We start from the raw sequence: 17630 nt of genomic DNA on the forward strand, positions 1-17630 counted from the left end.
CAGTCCCTTTGCCATCAGGTCTCCACTAAAGGATTAATCACATCTCTCTTAGGCTGGTAAACAGAGCCTATAACCACCACACCCATAACTCTGCCAATAATGAGAACGTAAGTCAGCTTGGCCTTCAAACCTTCTCTCTTAAGCCCTGGATTTGAATGACTACCCTGGCTCTTGGCTAATGTATATATTTTTTCATGCACTATCCAATCTGTAGCGTTGACATTTTTGTCTTGGAAGAAGAGACAGAAGGGCTGGGAAGGTGGCTCAGTGGTAGAGCGCTTGCCTTGCATGCCTGAGGCCCTGGGTTCGATTCCTCAGCACCACATAAGCAAAAAGAAAAAAGCCGGAAGTAGCGCTGTGGCTCAAGTGGTAGAGCGCTAGCCTTGAGCTGAAGAGCTGAGGGACAGCGCCCAGGCCCAGAGTTCAGGCCCCACAACCGGACCCCCCCCCCCAAAAAAAAAAAAAAAGAAACAGAAAAAACTATGAACTCTTTTTCCTTGAAGAAGTCACGGAAACCTCAACACAGATGCACGGTTAGAGCTAAAGAAGTTTATTTCGGGTCGTGGAGGTGTGGCTAGGGTGGTAAAGCACCAGCCTGAAGTGAAAGAGCTAAGGGACACCGTCCTGTTGGCACCAAAACAAAAGTCTCTTTCGCTAGTTTCTCTTCCTCCCTCCCTCTTCCCTGCCGTCTTGTGTCCTTGGTACTTGCTGTGCTCAGGAGGGAGCATGCCTGTAAAACATGAAGGACTTACTCCGTTTGCTTTTTCTTTTTTTTTTTTTTTTTTGTCGGCCGTGGGGCTTGAACTCTGGGCCTGGGCGCTGTCCCTCAGCTCTTCAGCTCAAGGCGAGCGCTCTACCACTTGAGCCACAGCGCCACTTCCGGTTTTCTGGTGGTTTATTGGAGATAGGAGTCTCACGGTCTCTCCTACCCGGGCTGGCTTTGAACTGCGATCCTCAGATCTCAGCCTCCTGAGTAGCTAGGATTATAGGCGTGAGCCACCAGCGCCCGGCTCCGTTTGCTTTTTCATCTTACCTTGAGGACCTCATATGAGATCCCTTTCCGAGCTGGGTCATTTGCATATCTGTCTTCATGTCTCCATGCTCCGTGAGCCGTCACAGACTTCCTGACCGCACCGGGAACCCCGTTCATGCCAAATTTCTGAATATGGCCTTAAGAGCGCTGGACTCTGATGGCTCCTCCGTCTTTAAGAATGGAGAACTGGGTTCTGGCAGCTTCTGTTCTTGCTGACTCAGATCAAAGAAGTCATCTTTGGTCTTCTCTTCCCATCGTGAACGGTGATGTCCATTCCTTAGAAGCACATGGAATACTTGCTGCCTTGCAGGTGGATTCGTACATGCCTTATTAAGATTTCTTAAGTTTTTTTAGAAAGAACTTAGGCTTGATAACAGATACGGAAGGTTATCTCATGTTCTGCATACAGACTCAGCTGTCTATACTTTTGTCCACTTTCCTACTAGCGTCATAACCAAGTGACCAGCATGACGATGTTTTTGTTCATTCTCTAGAAGCTTCTGTTCTTTCCCCTGCCCTTCCCCTTCCTGACAGCTGTCCACACAGGACTGGCACTCAGGCAGGGTCACATGACTTAAACCAAGTACTGTCAGCGTTACCTTAGTCACTCAGGCTGCAACGGCAAAGTGGGTAGGTAACAGGCAGCCGCTGTGCCAGGTGTAGCGACGCCCTCTAAGACGCCCGTGAGCTCGCCCTTGGCTGCCCTGAGCTTGCCCTTGGCTGCCCTGAGCGCGGTGGCCTTGAGGGACGGCTGGGGACCGTCCGTGGCGCCGACTGAACACGGCAGCCTCCTCAGGAGCGCGCCATGCTGGAGCTTCCTGTGGACAGGATTCACTTCCACGCTCACGGGATTCTCACAGAACTTGGCCCCTGGCCGCTGCGTGTCATGGAGACTTTACCGAGATGTTAACCATATCAATCTCTTCCTCCCAGACACAAAATCGAATGAAGCTAATGGCCGACAACTACGAGGATGGCCACTTCAAATCCTCCCATTCCAACCAAACCAACCACAAGCCCTCCCCAGACCAGGTAAGCCGCCGCTCCCCGGCGTTCACGCTGGTTTTCATGAGTGTCGCAGACCAGGGTCCAGGAAAACAGCAAGAGCCACTTCAGCTCTGACCACCCCGCCCTTCTTTCTAAACACCCATTCACTTCCGTCCTAGTAGTTAGATACTTGAAAATTCTGAGAATGGTAAAGAATTACTGAATTGAGCTGGAAAGAAGTCCTGCCTTTCATATGAAACGGGCCTGCTGGGTACTGTGGTAGATTCCTGTAATCCCAGCACCCTGGAGATGGAGGAAAGCAGGAAGGACTGGCCCGGCCCGCACAGTGGTGAAATCCTGCCTCAGGACAACACCACAAAACAAGAGGAAAAGAAAAACCTGTAGTACTTTATTTGGGTGGGGGAGAAGCGCAGGGAACAGGTTCTTTCCTCTCAGACTCAGTGAGGCACAGCTCAGTGTAGAATTTACCTCTGGAGTTTAAGTCAGATCACATGTCAAAAGCCGTGGCCGCGGCTCGGCTTCTTCCCCCCTCCTGATGTCTCCGGCACAGGTTCTGGGGGAGGATGGCTGCCTCCAGCGTCTTCTCAGGACCGGAGACGTTGATGAGTCTGACGGGAGCCGTGTTCCATTCCAGTGTTTTGAACCAAGGGAACTCCCTCCCCCAAGATCTCCCTCCCACTGCCAGAAGTCAGATGGCAACATCCCCATCACACCCACTCTAACAATACGGGGCCACGGAGGGGGGTGGGGTCCCAGCCCGTGGTCACCTCCACGTGAGAAGGCGCAGGATAGCAGTGTGTCTTGCACACGCTGGCAGTGTGGCCCAGTGTGAGTGTGTCTACTAGTGAAGACGCGCCTTGCACTTCAGCACCTGCGCCTGCTGTGGGCCCAGAAAGAGACGTCTCCCCGGCGTCCGCGGCCCTCCCCCGCCAGCCTCCCGCTTCCAGGCCCTTCCATGAAACTATTTTTTTATTTTTTTGCCAGTCCTGGGGTTTGAACTCAGGGCCTGGGCGCTGTCCCTGAGCTTCTTTTGCTCTAGGCTAGCACTCCGCCACTTGAGCCACAGCGCCACTTCTGGCTTTTTCTGTGTATGTGGTACTGAGGACTGGAACCCAGGGCTTCGTGCATGCTGGGCGAGCACTGTACCACGAAGCCACCTTCCCAGCTGAAACAGTTTTTACCAGAAACAGGAATGTGGGATGGGGAGGCGCCCAGGGAGAGAGGCTGGCCCAAGACCACACGCGGCCGGAGCACGCCCGTCTCACAGGACATGTTGGGAGGCAGAAAGAGGAGATGGGACTTAATAACCATTTACTAACTTTGGTAGTTGGCCGAGCTCGGGTCTCATCCAGCGAGCCAAGAATCTCTCTTCTGCTGCATTACGCCTGTGCCTGTGTCTAACTACTAACCCAACTCTCTTTCATTCCATGCTGCCCCGGGCACCGCTCTCGGTCATCTCCCTAGGATGAGGAGGAGGGGATCTGGGCCTAGCCCCTCAGATGCTCTTAGTTCAGCCATTTTGTTGAGAACGGTGAGCACAGCTTCCCCCGCAACGCAGCCACCCTGCTTGTTCCCACTGCTGTCCCACACCCTCACTCCACCCATGCCTGCGATGCCAGGCCCCGGTGTGCCCTGACCCCAGTGTGCCCTGTGTCCCTGCGATCCCAGGCCCCGGTGTGCCCTGTCCCTGCGATTCCTGACCCCCATGTGCCCTGTCCCTGCGATTCCTGACCCCCGTGTGCCCTGTCCCTGCGATTCCTGACCCCCGTGTGCCCTGTCCCTGCGATTCCTGACCCCCGTGTGCCCTGTCCCTGTGATTCCTGACCCCCGGTGTGTCCTGTCCCTGCGATTCCTGACCCCCGTGTGCCCTGTCCCTGTGATTCCTGACCCCCGGTGTGCCCTGGCCCTGTGATTCCTGACCCCGGTGTGCCCTGGCCCTGCGATTCCTGACCCCGGTGTGCCCTGTCCCTGTGATTCCTGACCCCCGGTGTGTCCTGTCCCTGCGATTCCTGACCCCGGTGTGCCCTGTCCCTGCGATTCCTGACCCCCGTGTGCCCTGTCCCTGCGATTCCTGACCCCCGTGTGCCCTGTCCCTGCGATTCCTGACCCCGGTGTGTCCTGTCTCTGTGATCTGTGACCCCTGTGTGCCCTGTCCCTGGGATTCCTGACCCCTGTGTGCCCTGTCTCTGTGATCTGTGACCCCCGTGTGCCCTGTCCCTGTGATTCCTGACCCCGGTGTGTCCTGTCCCTGTGATCTGTGACCCCAGTGTGCCCTGTCCCTGTGATTCCTGACCTCACTGTGCCCTGTCTCTGTGATTCCTGACCCCGGTGTGCCCAGTCTGTGATTCGTGATCCCGGTGTGCCCTCTGGTTGTCTTCCTCACGTGCTTCTTGTGTGTGGCTGTGCTTTTGTCTTTTCTCGTGTGATGTGTTAATGGTCACTTTTCTATTCCCTCCCTTACATGTTGGGGAGAACTCTCAGGGCAGACAACTCAGTTTTCTCAGGTGCGGTCTGCTTGTAGACTACCCTTATGTTGGATGACTTCTACATGACCTGGAAAGGTCTTCGTGACATAGATCCAATGGGCACTAGAAATTTAACTAAATATACCGCCTTTAGCTTAGGTTTGACGTGATTTTGACGATAATTAGTGATAACTGCATCATCGTTTGTGTTTTAAACTGCTCTGCCCTGTACTGTACCACCTTCTCTTCTGTCTACCGCAAAAACTCTGAATTCCCAGAGTCAGAACCCAGGGCCAGTCCCTAAGGTTCTCATGGCTTTCAGAGTATTTCCTGGGGACGGTGTTCGGGAAGCAGTGGAAGGATTCTTTGGTCTCGGCACTTGCCCGGACACCGTCCACATTCTCCCTTCCAGACCGGAGGCTCGGGCCTATCTCCCTGTGGTCGGAGGCCCTGGGGGTTTGAGCTCTCTCCCTAGGGGATATAGTCAGGCCGCTGATAGGTGCATACCTCCAGCCCGCACACGCTGCATACATGCACACCGGTCCGGCACACGCTGCATACATGCACGCCAGCCTGGCACATGCTGCCGTTGCTGCCTGGGTTTCTCGGTGAGCACACCTGTGGGGTCAGTTCTCCCTTAAATGTCTGTGTCTTGGTGTTGCACTGCTTAAAATGATGTGGGCGTGCGCTGACCTCTTCCAGCGGAACCCAGGCAGAGGACACTGCGGTGAGTGGTAGCCAGGCCAAACACCAAGTGGACAGCTTCCCAATGGCTGTGGGCGGAGTGTGGACTGGGCATGGTTGCACAAGGCCGAGGCAGGAGGTTCACAAATTCCAGGCCGTCCTGCTCCATAGCGAAACCCGGACACACAAACACTGTCTGGGTTAGAGGCGGTGTACAAGAAGACACCAGAGAAAGTCAGCGTGCCAGTTCGCCCACCATACTCCGCAGGCGTGCGTGTGTTGTGCAGCCTGCAGGGGGTGGGGCTTCCAGCCACGCGGAAGGAACATGGCAGTGCCCTGGGCAGCACGGCCCCAGCTGCTTTGCGAGGAGACAGGAAAGCGGACAGGCCGGAGCGCCGACCTCCCTTCTCCTCTGCCATAGAGTGACTTGTAACAGCCCTGTGCTGCCAACTTCACTCTTTGCAGTTACTGCACGATTCCCTGATTGTGCTGCGCTCTGATGTTCTAGGCCAGTGTCAGACTCCTGGTCCTCCTGCTCAGCCTCTTGCCCGGGGCTGTGTTTTGGTGGTGGTGGCGGTTCTGGGGTTCAAACTCAGGGCCTCGCCCTGCCCCGGCAGGTGCTCCTGGGGCCACACCTGTGACCCCTGGCTCTGAGCCCTCAGCTGCCGTTGGTTGCTTAGCACGGTGCAGCTGCAGGTTCTAAGAAAGGGGGTCTCGCCCTTTCTGAAGTGTGCCACAACCATCACGACACCATACAGATTTTTACTCATGGGGCTGGGCAGGTGGCTCAGTGGTAGAGCGCTTGCCTTGCATGCTTGAGGCCTTAGGTTCGAGTTCTCAGCACCACATAAGCAGAAAAAGCCGGAAGTGGTGCTGTGGCTCAAAGGGTAGAGCGCTCGCCTTGAGCTGAAGAGCTGAGGGACAGCACCCAGGCCCAGAGTTCAGGCCCCACGACCGGACACCCCCCCCAAAAAAAAAATTCTTAGTGCCTGAAAATACGAGTGAGGGCTCGCAGTGCATGTAGACCCGTAGTAGAGCACTCTAGCATGCGCCTAGCGTACGCCAAGTCCTTGGTTCAGTCCCCGGCGTCACACAGAAAAGCTATTTCCGGAAGGATCGTTGTCTGTTTCCTACTCACTCTGCCGTCCTTGTATGCCGGGAGCTGTTCCCAGCCTTCCTCCCCTGCGCCCCAGCATGTCATCCTCTGAGCTGCCACTTGTCTGGGTCCCAGTGACCCAGACAGGCCTACTGTACTTTCTAGAACCCCCCACCTCCCAGTTACCCGTGGTGGGTAAGATCTAGATCTGCAGTCAGTATTTCTGGGATGTACTTAATGATGCACTTGATTGAGGTGTAGCTGGGCTGCGTCGCCGGCTACTGGTGATGTCAGGAAACCACAGTTGTGTACAGATGGGACTTAGTGTTTAGATACGCAAAACAGATGCCTTGTTCTTCTTGGTAAAAATTCAGGATTTAAGACAAAACACTTGTTAGCAAGACCTCATTGAAACCCTGCAGCACTGGACCTATAGCCCTGCTGCTCCCTGTCAGGACCGGAGGCACAAATTCCAGAACCAGGAGGACTCGGGCAAGCCCAGGAAGGGCCTCTGCTGCCGGAGCTCCTTCCGCGTGACTAGGAAATGAGGTGACCCAGATCTGCTTTTGACACCCTGGTGTCAAGCAAACATGTTCAGTTTGGTCACATGGTGGCTATCTTTTGATGTAGCATTCGTGGCATTAGGCCCTCCAGGCACTGACCCAGCATTTATCACTGACTTCGCTTTTTGACACACTCCTTCACCATGTGCCTGCCAGTCCTCAGATCCGCATGGAATACTTCCATTAGACACGGGCGCTGGTGGCTCATGCCTGTCATCCTAGCTACTCAGGAGGCTTAGACCTGGATGGAGGATTGTGATTCAGAGCCAGCCCAAACAACCAGGTGATTCCATCTCCACTTAACTCAAAGCCAGGCTGAGCCAGGTGCCCGTGGCTCACACTGGTAATCCTAGCTACTCAGGAGGCTGAGATCTGAGGATCATGGTAAGAAGCCAAACTGGGCAGAAGTCTGTGAGGCTAACGCCAATAAACAACTCAGAAAAGGCCAGAAGTAGCACTGTGACTGCACTGGTAGAGCACTAACCTTGAACACAAAAGAGGCTCAGGGACAGCACCCAGGCCCTGTTCAAGCCCCAGGACTGGCAAAAAAAAAAAAAAAAGCCGGGCTGGAGGTGTGGCCCAAGTGATAGAGCTCCATCCGTGAGCAAGAAAGACAAAAGAGACTCTTAGATCTCTTGAGTTCAAGCCCTGGTGCTAGCACACAAACACTTCTGGTTTTAAAAAGCTGGGCTGTAATGTCAGGTGCCTGTAATCCTGATTGCTCAGGAGACAAGATCCAGAGATGTGGATCAAGTCCAGCCTAGGCAGAAAAAAATTGTGAGACTCCCAACTCCAGAATAACCGTGCTGAAAATGTGTATCTGCAGCCCTCCCAAGACTAGCTTTATTCCAAGATAGGTGGGAAAAACAAACAAAAAAAGCAAGTTGATGATGACCGGAGAGCCGCAGCAGTGACAGCACGTGGGTTATTACCACCCCATAAAGCGCAGGCCCCGCAGCTTGCTGGTAAGTCGTGGCAGGCCCAGGAACCGAGCCAGGCGGTGACGGCACGTGGGTTATTACCACCCCATAAAGCGCAGGCCCTGCGGCTTGCTGGTAGTCGTGGCAGGCCCAGGGGCCGAGCCAGGCGGTGTTCCCAGCGCCCGCCCTCCTGACTTCGGCCCTGTGCCGCGAGGCAGTTCTGCACCACTGGCAGGGTGTGAGATTGCACGCCAACGCAGATCTGCCTCTGGGTTGAGACGGCCTCGGACCAGTCCTTGAACCCACGCCGCAACCCGCCAGGGCCCGCTTGCTGCCGACCACGGCCACGCAGCCCCCCGCCCCGCCCCGGAGAAGAGAAGCTGCGCTGCCGGGTGCGGTGACGCACACGTGTAGCCCCAGACTCTGAGAGGCGGGGGACCACTCGTTGGAGGTCAGCCTGGGGTGCCTAGGGGAGACCCTACCTCAAAACTTGGGGCCTTTCCCCAAAATGCACAGTCAAAGGAAGGGTGGACAAAGTCAATGTAGTTCAGAGAACGACAACCTGCTGTCTCCTCTCTCTTTGTGTAAGCTTTGTATCAAATTCCTCTTGAGAAATTTAGAGCTGCAACTAATGCATAGAGAGACCCAGCTAAAGGAAAACAGACTTCTGACAAACCAATGATAATCTAGGGTTGATGCATACACTAAGAGATGTGGAAAGAGAAGATGTTGAGCAGAAACTATGGTGCAATGGTTTCAGTGACTTCAGTGAATGAAGGCTATAGTTGAAGCCTATGGTTACTAGGAAATTAACAGCAAGAAGAAAGCAGAAAAAGGAACAGACTTTGAGAGACGCTTCACTGTGAACCACGTTCTGGTTCTCTGTGAGAAATCTGGCTATAGCCCAGATTTACTTTGTTTCCTCCGTACTCTCAAGGATGCTTGCCCTACAGCAATGACAAAGTCTCCATATTTTGCAACATGAAAAAAAAAATGCTTTGTAAAGAGTGGAGATCATTGTGAACCTCCCTTCCATTGCAGCTTGAGAGAGACACTGTAAAAAGGCCTGGGGAGAATTTGCTTGGTGGTAGGTCACCACAAGTCAGTCTGGTTTTCTGTGCTCCAATTCTCAACATTGGATTTGCTATTTGGACTTCCAGCCCCTAAAACAATGAGCTAAATAAACCCTTTTTGTCTTTATAGGCTTACATGCCTCAGGTAACTTTTATAGCAACAACAACAACAAAAGACAAATACAAGGCCCTTTATAGGTTCTTTGTATGTTTCTCTGAACATGACTTCGTTTCCTTTTGGCACCATAAGTGTGTACAGTCTTTGTTGTTTACCTTTTATGTCTTTATCTTTTTTCCTTTCATGGAAATGCTCTCATTGCAGTAGTTCTGCCTATTTAGACTACTATCAGAACAACAGCTCAGACTACCTCCATACTTATCTATATTTTTAAATTTAGTTTTTTAAAAATTATTTACTGTTATTGTAAAGGTGATGAACAGAGGGGTTACAGTTACATAAACCAAATAAAGAGTACATTTTTTTAACAAAAAAAAAGAGAGAGACAGGCCGGGGGTGGGGGGGGAGGGCGGGGGGTCAGGGAGGAGGGCAGATAAGGGCATTTCTCTTGACTGATACGGCTCACATATTCCAGAGGCCAAAGTGACTTTTAATGGGCAGATGCGGGACTGTGCTGGTGGGACGGGGTCACAGACCTCCAGATGCTTACGTGACTATGTTTTGTTTTTCTCAATCGTGGGGCTGAACTCTGGGCCTGGGCGCTGTCCCTCAGCTCTTCAGCTCAAGGCTAGCGCTCCACCACTTGAGCCACAGCGCCACTTCCAGTTTTTTGAGTGGTTTATTGGGAGAAGGCCTTTCCTGCCTGGGCTGGCATGAACTGGGATCCTCAGATCTCACCCTCCTGAGTAGCTAGGATGACAGGCGTGAGCCACCAATCCTGGCTTTGTTTTGTTGGTAACCATTTCCCTTTGATGGGATAAGAAAGACTAAGCATTCTGGCGGTGGGTTGCATGCAATGGGGTTTTGATCCAGGATGAAAATTAAAGTACACTTGAGTCTACTGGGTCCAGACAGGCCCCAGACTCGATACCACGTTATACTCCATAGGCCTAAACCCTGAACTCAGGATCGTTCTCTCTGGGATCCACAAAGTACTCGGTGTCACCGTTGAAGGCACTAAGTACCAGGGCCCATTCGGGCGGACCCTTGCATCCGTGAGCTCTCAGCCAGGATGTATCGGGGAGTATCCTCACGAAAATGCCCGCCCTCCCGCCGGAAGCCCTGGGAACGCTCAGGGTGGCTGGTTCCAGGGCCAGCCGCTGTGCTCAGGGCTCCTGCTGCCTGACTCTCCCTCCAGCCTGACTCTTCCTCAGCACCCCGTGCCCGGCCGTCAGTGGGCTCTGGGGTGGGGCGGGGAGGGCTTGGGATTCATCAGGGTGAAGGACAGAAAAGAAAGACGTTCAGAGCAGAACGGGTGCTAGACGTGAGGGAGTTTCCGGGCCTGTGGCTGAGAGTCCGGCTGGGTGTCCTGGAAGGATTTCTTGGGCCCTTTGGGAGAGGCGTTGACAGCCACTGTGAACGAGAGGGGGCTGAGCCTGGGCGGCGAGCTCTCCTCCCGTCTTCCAGACCAGCAGTCACTTTGTAACTTGCTCACCATGACAGGAAAAGAGGATGGGGGGGGGGGGGTGCCTCGGGGCCTCTGGGGCTGCATCTTGTCCCAGCGACCCGCCAGTATTCAGAGTTCTCCACCTGGGATGGGCGCCCAGGGCCGTGATCTCGGAGCTGGGTGCTCAGTCCCTGGCTGGTCTCTGGCGTAGCAGAGCACTTGAACATCTCATCTCTGACTGACCCTGACTCTCCTCCCCCCGCTACTTCAGATCATCCAGCCCCTGTTAGAACTTGACCAAAATAGAAGCAAGCTAGAGTTGTACATCGGACACCTGACAGCCCTCTGCCATGACCGAGACCCCCTGATCCTCCGCGGGCTCACTCCACCAGCCTCCTACCACGCGGACGGCGACCGGGCAGCTTGGGAGACTGAGCTGCAGAAGATGACCCAGGAACAGGTGAGTCTCAGCCGACCTTTGACCCGAGCCTGGCAAAGGTCGGCACTGCCGTGGGCCGACACTCCAGGAGTGGCCTTTGGCAGCTCCATGGGAAGGACACGGTTCCAGAAACCATTTCTTAACTGACGTATCAGTTCCCATTTGTTTCTTCAATCCACCAAAAAAGTGCACTATACGGGTCATTTGTGGAATTACACACAGCCCGGGGGGACTCTCTGGGGCTGGCGTGGAAAGGCATGCATTGCGTTTGTTTTCTGGTGAGAATGACAGCTTACAGCTGTTTTCAAGAGCTCGGTACACCGTTCTCCAGGATGGTGGATGTGCTCCGTATACCCACCCACTTGCGCTTAACTCTGCCTGCCGGAGCTGAAACAGTGAATTTCCACCAGCACCTTCCCATCCCTCACCCCCAAAAATTACCACCCCTCCCCGATGGGAGGTCATGGATAGTCTTCCAAGTTGCTCCCCCAGACTCCTCCCCCAGAGCCACTGCCTTATGTGTCTCAAAGGACAGACATAGAGAGGGGTCAGGGACACAGTCAACTTGCTATACGTTATCACGTGCTTGGACAGCCTCCGGACGAAGGTCTGGGAGGGAAACAGGTTTTTACCAGGTTAGTAGTGTGGATCTCTCCTTGTCTTTGGGGAGCTGTTGAGCTTTGGGGGTAAACGAGTCACTGGATGAGTCGGCTGAGGCTGGCCTGGGGTGGCCAGTGGACACCCTGGTGGTGGGGCTCCCGCCGCTGGCCCATGCCCCGACCCTAGAAACCTGAGTAGTGAGCTGTCTACTTCCTGTTCACCTCCCCACCTGCCTACTGCTTCTTCCAAAGACATGCTCATCTCCGGGACTTTACCAATTACCAATGATCTGGCTCTTGCTAGGGTGGGAATAATCTGGCGTGTTCTACATTTGAAACAGCAGATTGTGAAACTCCTAGATTATTGTCCTTGTATAAGGTAAAAGAAGAAATGGCACAAATTTTTTTTTAAGTTTCTATCATCTTCTGGTGGTTACCCAGAGCTCTTTTTATCCAAGCCTTCCAATGCTGCCTACATAGCTAGGTGTAAGAGGCCAGGCCAGAACAAGCAGGTACACACTCACCCTTCGGCTTCGGAGGCCTGTGGGTAACTGTGAGCTTGATTCGTCTGTGCCTTGTTTGAGGATGGGACCTATTTGAAAAGCCAGGGAGAATAAGAAGCCTTCTGCGTCCTTAAAGAACAGCATGAGAGCCACATGCTCAGATCTGACCTAGGAGAACCAGAAGGGAAGCAAGATGTCTGCCTGTGTCTATGTTGAAAGCTGATAACACAGTCCTCAGAGTGCACGGTCAGAAAAATAAAGAGGTTGGCTTGGGTCTGTGGCGTGGTCCAGGGGCAAGGTTTCTGTACGGTTGTAGGAGCTGTAATTCACACAGCAAACAGTTCACCGGTTGCCAGTAGATTTCTCTAGCAGTCAGTAGTTTGGGCATGTTTCCAGTTGTGCAAACATCACCATAATCCATTCCAAGCCGTCCTCATCATTAATCCACCCCAGAGGAGCCAGTGCTCCCTAGCAGTGACTCCCAGTTCCCAAACACCCCTCATGCCTAGACACCAGGGGTCCCCCTTCTGTCTCTGGTTTGTGTAGTCTGGATGTCATATACAAAAGGAATTATCTCGCAGGCTTTATTGTCAGGGCTGTCTTTGAACCACGATTCTCAGATCTCAGCCTCCTGAGTGGCTGGGATGACAGGCATGAGCACTGGCACCTGGCTAAGCAGGATTTTTTAATTTTTTGGTTTGGTCGGTTGTGGGTCTTGAGCTCGGGGTCTAGGCACTGTCCCTCAGCTCTTCAGCTCAAGGCGCATGCTCTACCACTTGAGCCACTACGCCACTTCCAGTTTTCTGGTAGTTCATTGGAGATGAGTCTCACGGACTTTTCTGGGCTGGCTTTGAATCACGATCCTCATATCTCAACCTCCTGAGTAGCTAGCCAGCATTACAGGCATGAGCACTGGTGCCCGGCTCAGCAGCTATGTGTAATGTAGCATGAGTCAGAGCCTCATTCCTTTCTGGGGCGTGGTTACTGGGGTTTGAACTGGGCACCTTGTGCCCACGAGGCAGGCGCTGTACTGCTGAGCCACACTTCCAGCCTTGGGTTTTACTGGTGATTTTTTTTTTTTTTTTTTTTTTTGTCGGCCGTGGGTCTTGAACTCTGGGCCTGGGCGCTGTCCCTCAGCTCTTCAGCTCAAGGCAAGCGCTCTACCACTTGAGCTACAGCGCCACTTCCGGTTTTCTGGTGGTTTATTGGAGATAGGAGTCTCACGGTCTCTCCTGCCCGGGCTGGCTTTGAACCTCGATCCTCAGATCTCAGCCTCCTGAGTAGCTAGGATTACAGGCGTGAGCCACCAGCGCCCGGCTTACTGATGATTCTTAAGACAGGGTCTCCACTCTTGCCCAGGTTCCTGCCTCCCACCTCCCCCTCACGCGCCACACCTCTGCCCCGGCCTCACGGTGCCCCCGGCCACCATTCGCTTTCACGGCATACAGTAGGCACTCAGGAAATTGGGCCCAAATGCTTAAAGGAAAGTCAGGGTTTTTGGGGGGAAAACCACTAGGCCCAAGGTGGTGGAGCAGGCCAGAAGGGCTTCAGTCCCCCCAGGGCAGGGAGCAGGGTGCGTGGAGAGGCCGCCCCTGCCCAGCTTCCCCAACACTTCAGACACGGCGGGCGTAGGGGGGGGGGGTTACATGGGCCGGTGAGGAACCCCAATCCTCCATGGCCCGGGCCTGAAGCCGCCCCGCCTTTGCCTTCCAGCTCCAGAGCGCCTTGGAGAAGGGTGAGCGCGACAACGCGGAGCTGCAGGAGTTCGCCAACGCCATCCTCCAGCAGATCGCCGACCACTGCCCCGACATCCTGGAGCAGGTGGTCAATGCCCTGGAGGAGTCCTGCTGACCCCTCTGCCCGCCCGCCCGCCCGCCCGGCGGGGGCAGCCTGCAGCAGGCGTCGGACCCTCCCCTCCGAAGCACGCCCTGCCTGCTGCTCCGCGAAGAAGCGTGAGTGCGGCGTCTCCCACCCGTTGCCCGGGCCTTCTGCCTCCGGTGTAGTCTCTGATGGGTCTCTGATGGGCCGGTGTCGCTGGTCTCCCTGAGGAGCCCCCAGCGGGGGCGGGGCCACAGCCCACCCCTCTCCCTCCCTCCGTCTAGCGTGGCCGCAGGTGCTTTCTCCCAAAACGGGAGGAGGGTGCCAAGGACAGGGCAGGAGCCCCCCCACCCGCACCCTGCTGTTCCCGCGGGGTGCCGCCAGGCCGAGGGAGCTGAGTGTGTGCCGTGCCAGCCCAGCCCTGGGTGTCACAAAGATGCCGGACCCCAGAATGCTCTCCACTGCCCGCCCCAGGAAGATGCCGGATCCCCAGAATGCTCTCCACTGCCCGCCCCAAGAAGATGCCAGGCCCCCCCAGAATGCTCTCCACTGCCCGCCCCAGGAAGATGTCAGACCCCAGAATGCTCTCCACTGCCCGCCCCAGGAAGATACCGGATCCCCAGAATGCTCTCCACTGCCCGCCCCAAGAAGATGCCAGGCCCCCCCAGAATGCTCTCCACTGCCCGCCCCAGGAAGATGTCAGACCCCAGAATGCTCTCCACTGCCCGCCCCAGGAAGATGCCGGACCCCAAGAATGCTCTCCACTGCCCGCCCCAGGAAGATGCCAGACCCCCCAGAATGCTCTCCACTTCCCGCCCCAGGAAGATGCCGGACCCCCAGAATGCTCTCCACTGCCCGCCCCAGGAAGATGGTGGACCCCCAGAATGCTCTCCGCTGCCCGCCCCAGGAAGATGCCGGACCCCCAGAATGCTCTCCGCGGCCTGCCCCAGGCTCTTGCCCCGTGCCCACCGTCCTCGCTGCCTCTTCACCCGCACGTCAGAACGGCAGCCTTGTGCCACGCCTGGAACCTTCTTTGGGCACAGTGAATGTGTCCCTCCCCTCCCCCCCATCCTCCAGTTGACTGTGTGCCCGGTGCTGGGCACCACTTTGAGAGCTGGGCCGGGGCGTGGGTGCTTCGAGACGCCCTTGAGTCAGAGCACGGGGCACTTTTCCAGAAGAGTCTTTCGCCAGTCACGCGGCTCGGGATGTGTGCCACCCCGGCGTTGTGCTGGGGGCTGGGGCGGCGCCCGTGGGGGTCAGCGGTGGAAGGCTGGGCGGCCAGGAGTACCCCAGCCTCCAAGCCCCACCAGGCTCCAGGGAGACCACGCACCCCACAGCCTGGTCCAGGTTCGCAGCCCTCATCCCGAGAGGCGGGCTGGCGGGACGGACAGCGGTCGGACGGTCGGATGCTCGGCACAGCTGGGCAGCGGCTCCGGGACCCCGCAGGGAGCCCCCTTGGTCCTGCTCCAGCGGGCAGCCGGCATGAAGGGATCTGGGCAGTGCTTGGCTCCATGGTACCGCGCATGGCCGCCTGTGCGTGGGGAGGGCCACGAGAGGCCCCTCCTGGGCTGAGGCCATTATCGGGCCCGCACTTACGCGCACCCGCCAGCCCGAGACCCCCTCCTGCTGCCACGCACCCTCCCCCACCGCCGGCGCCCCTGAAGACCTGCACCCCGGCCGCTGTCCACGAGGAGCTGGTGTCTTGCCCACCCCTCAGCACAGGTCTGCCCTGGCCCTGCGGGGCCCCTACCCCCCCCCCCCCCACGGCCAGGAGTGGCCTCTGGACCCAGAGCCCTGCTGCTCCCGGCCTTGCCTGTGCCCTCCCCACCCCCACGCCCCCTGTCCAGGACATCAGTGACCCCGAGCCCGCCTCACCTCCCGCCGCGGTCCCCACGCGGGGGGACGGAGGCCAGCGCAAGGGTCTCCATCACTGCCAGCGCGGGCTGCTCAGGACGGGGCCTCGCGGGAGCCCGAAATCCTTCTGAACAAAATGGCTGTCCTACCGACTCTTTTTAAGCAAAAACTCTCTCCAACGTTTTAGTGTCAAACCGTGAACCACGTGTGTCCTCTTCCCGACGTGTGTGGCGAGTGCCGTGGCCTTGTCTTAGGTATTCCTCCTCCTGCCCCTTTTGGGGAGCAGCGGTTTTTAGGGGTGAACTCGGGGAGTGGATCTCTGTCCCACCCTCCTCCTCCGTCCCCGCTTGTCCGTGTTGTCCGTGTGGCTCAGAGAATCGGGGCGGTTCCATTGTGTCCGTTGTTGAGCATATTAAACTATTAAAAAGTAGACGTAGAGCTGCAGACGTTGAAGCCGCGCGGCGTGTCGGCCATGCAGGGTGCAGGGCGATCGCGTGAATGAAGGACTCCGGCTGCAGGGAAGCCAGCCCCCCCCCCCCCACGCCGGCCGTGCCAGCCCCTGGCACACCATGACCACGCTCCCGGTGGGCGCCCACTGCCCAGGGACCGGCCGAGCCGTGGGCCTGCGCCCCACCCCTGCCAGGAACCCGCTGTACCTCCTCGGGACCTCTGGGCAGAAAGACTTCCAAGTTGGTGACCCCCCCGCCCCGGACCACCCTCACCCCCATGTCGGTCCCAGCCCAGTGTGCCTAATACTGTGTGGCAGCCCGGGCTCCTCGGCCCCTCCTGCTGGCCACAGCCCCTCCTGCTGCCCACTTGGTGCTATGCCATTCACCACGGCCCCGGCCGGCGCCCGGGCTCCCAGAGCCACCCTGGGCAGGAAAGGAGGTGACCAGCGCCAGGCGCGAGGCCCCACCCCTGGCCAGAGTGAGCTGGTGCCCCGCCCCGCCCTTCCTCCGCACCCCACCAGTCCTGCGCCCGTCCAGACGCAGCAGGCCCGGCGGCTGCTCCGTGAGAGGCACGTTGCACTTTAGTGGGGAGCTGCCCCCCGCCCCCTGTGCTTGGCTCCCTGTAGCTTGGGTCCCGGGGGCAGGGGGAACGTGGGGGCCTTGGGGCGCGCGTGTCTCTGACCGGCTCACGTCACAGAAACATTGTGTTCTGTTCCACTCTGCCTTGACCATTATTGTAAACACGTTGTTCAGGGTGTTTTGTTTTTCTTCTTTTTCCTCTTCTTTTTTTTATTCACAAACTAAATCCGTCGGGAAATTATAAAGTTATTTAAAAGCCATGTTCCGCTCCTTTCTTTCGAGGCCGCCCCGTCTGACCGTCCCAAGGGGCCGGCAGAGAGCCACGAGACAGCATTCCCCGCTGCCTTCCCCCGTCCACGGCATCCGCCACAGGCCACAGCCGAGCGCGGGGCAGCAGGATTGAGAGTTCAAAGCCAGCCTGGACTCCGAAGACATTTTCAAAAGTAAACGGCCCTGGTCACGCTGAACAGAGTGTATGGCTGTGTCTTCTTCGTGGGAACAGCCCTGGCCACATCTCCAGTGGGTTCTGTCCACTTGGTGTTGGTGGCTGCAGATTTTGGAAATGCTACTGTTTCCCTATTATTTTTTTTTTTTTGGTGCTGGTCCTGGGACTTGAACTCAGTCCCTGGGCTTTGTTCAGAGGCTCAAGGCTCGTGCTCTACCACTTGAGCCACAGCTCCGCTTCCAGCTCCTTTTTGGCGGCTAATTGAGAATAAAAGAGTCTCACAGACTCTCCTGCCCAGGCTGGCTTTGAACCGCGATCCTCAGATCTCAGCCTCCTGAGTAGCTAGGATGACAGGCGTGAGTACAGCACTGGCCCTGTTGTCCTTTTATTGTACGGTGTTAAAAAAAAGGGGGGGGAGAGCATCTGCGCAGCTCGGGCGTGGCCACCAGATCGCGGATCTCCGGGCAACGTGGAGCGTCTGCGCAGCCTTGGACACCAGCCTGCGGCTTGGGGAGCCCCCGGGGCGGGGAATCCCTC

General features: G+C 56.5%; 1 protein-coding gene across 6 annotated transcripts in view; it reads left to right on the top strand.

The window, feature by feature from the left end:
* Positions 1-13884, top strand: part of Erc1 (ELKS/RAB6-interacting/CAST family member 1) — a 135314-nt gene extending 121430 nt beyond the window's left edge. For 4 of the 6 annotated variants that reach the window (XM_042670134.1, XM_042670136.1, XM_042670137.1 and 1 more), the window contains 3 exons: positions 1967-2065; positions 10679-10867; positions 13662-13884. In XM_042670134.1, coding sequence (XP_042526068.1) covers positions 1967-2065; positions 10679-10867; positions 13662-13799 — 426 coding nt within the window. In that variant the 3' untranslated portion in view covers positions 13800-13884. Of the gene's footprint in view, positions 1-1966; positions 2066-3505; positions 3573-10678; positions 10868-13661 lie in introns of those variants that run through there. The other 2 variants (XM_042670138.1, XM_042670139.1) reach the window with 1 other exon arrangement.
* Positions 13885-17630: the final 3746 nt, after the last annotated feature.

Source organism: Dipodomys spectabilis, unplaced genomic scaffold (assembly GCF_019054845.1).
Source record: "Dipodomys spectabilis isolate Male_0828 unplaced genomic scaffold, ASM1905484v1 ptg000521l, whole genome shotgun sequence".
Classification (NCBI taxonomy): domain Eukaryota; kingdom Metazoa; phylum Chordata; class Mammalia; order Rodentia; family Heteromyidae; genus Dipodomys; species Dipodomys spectabilis.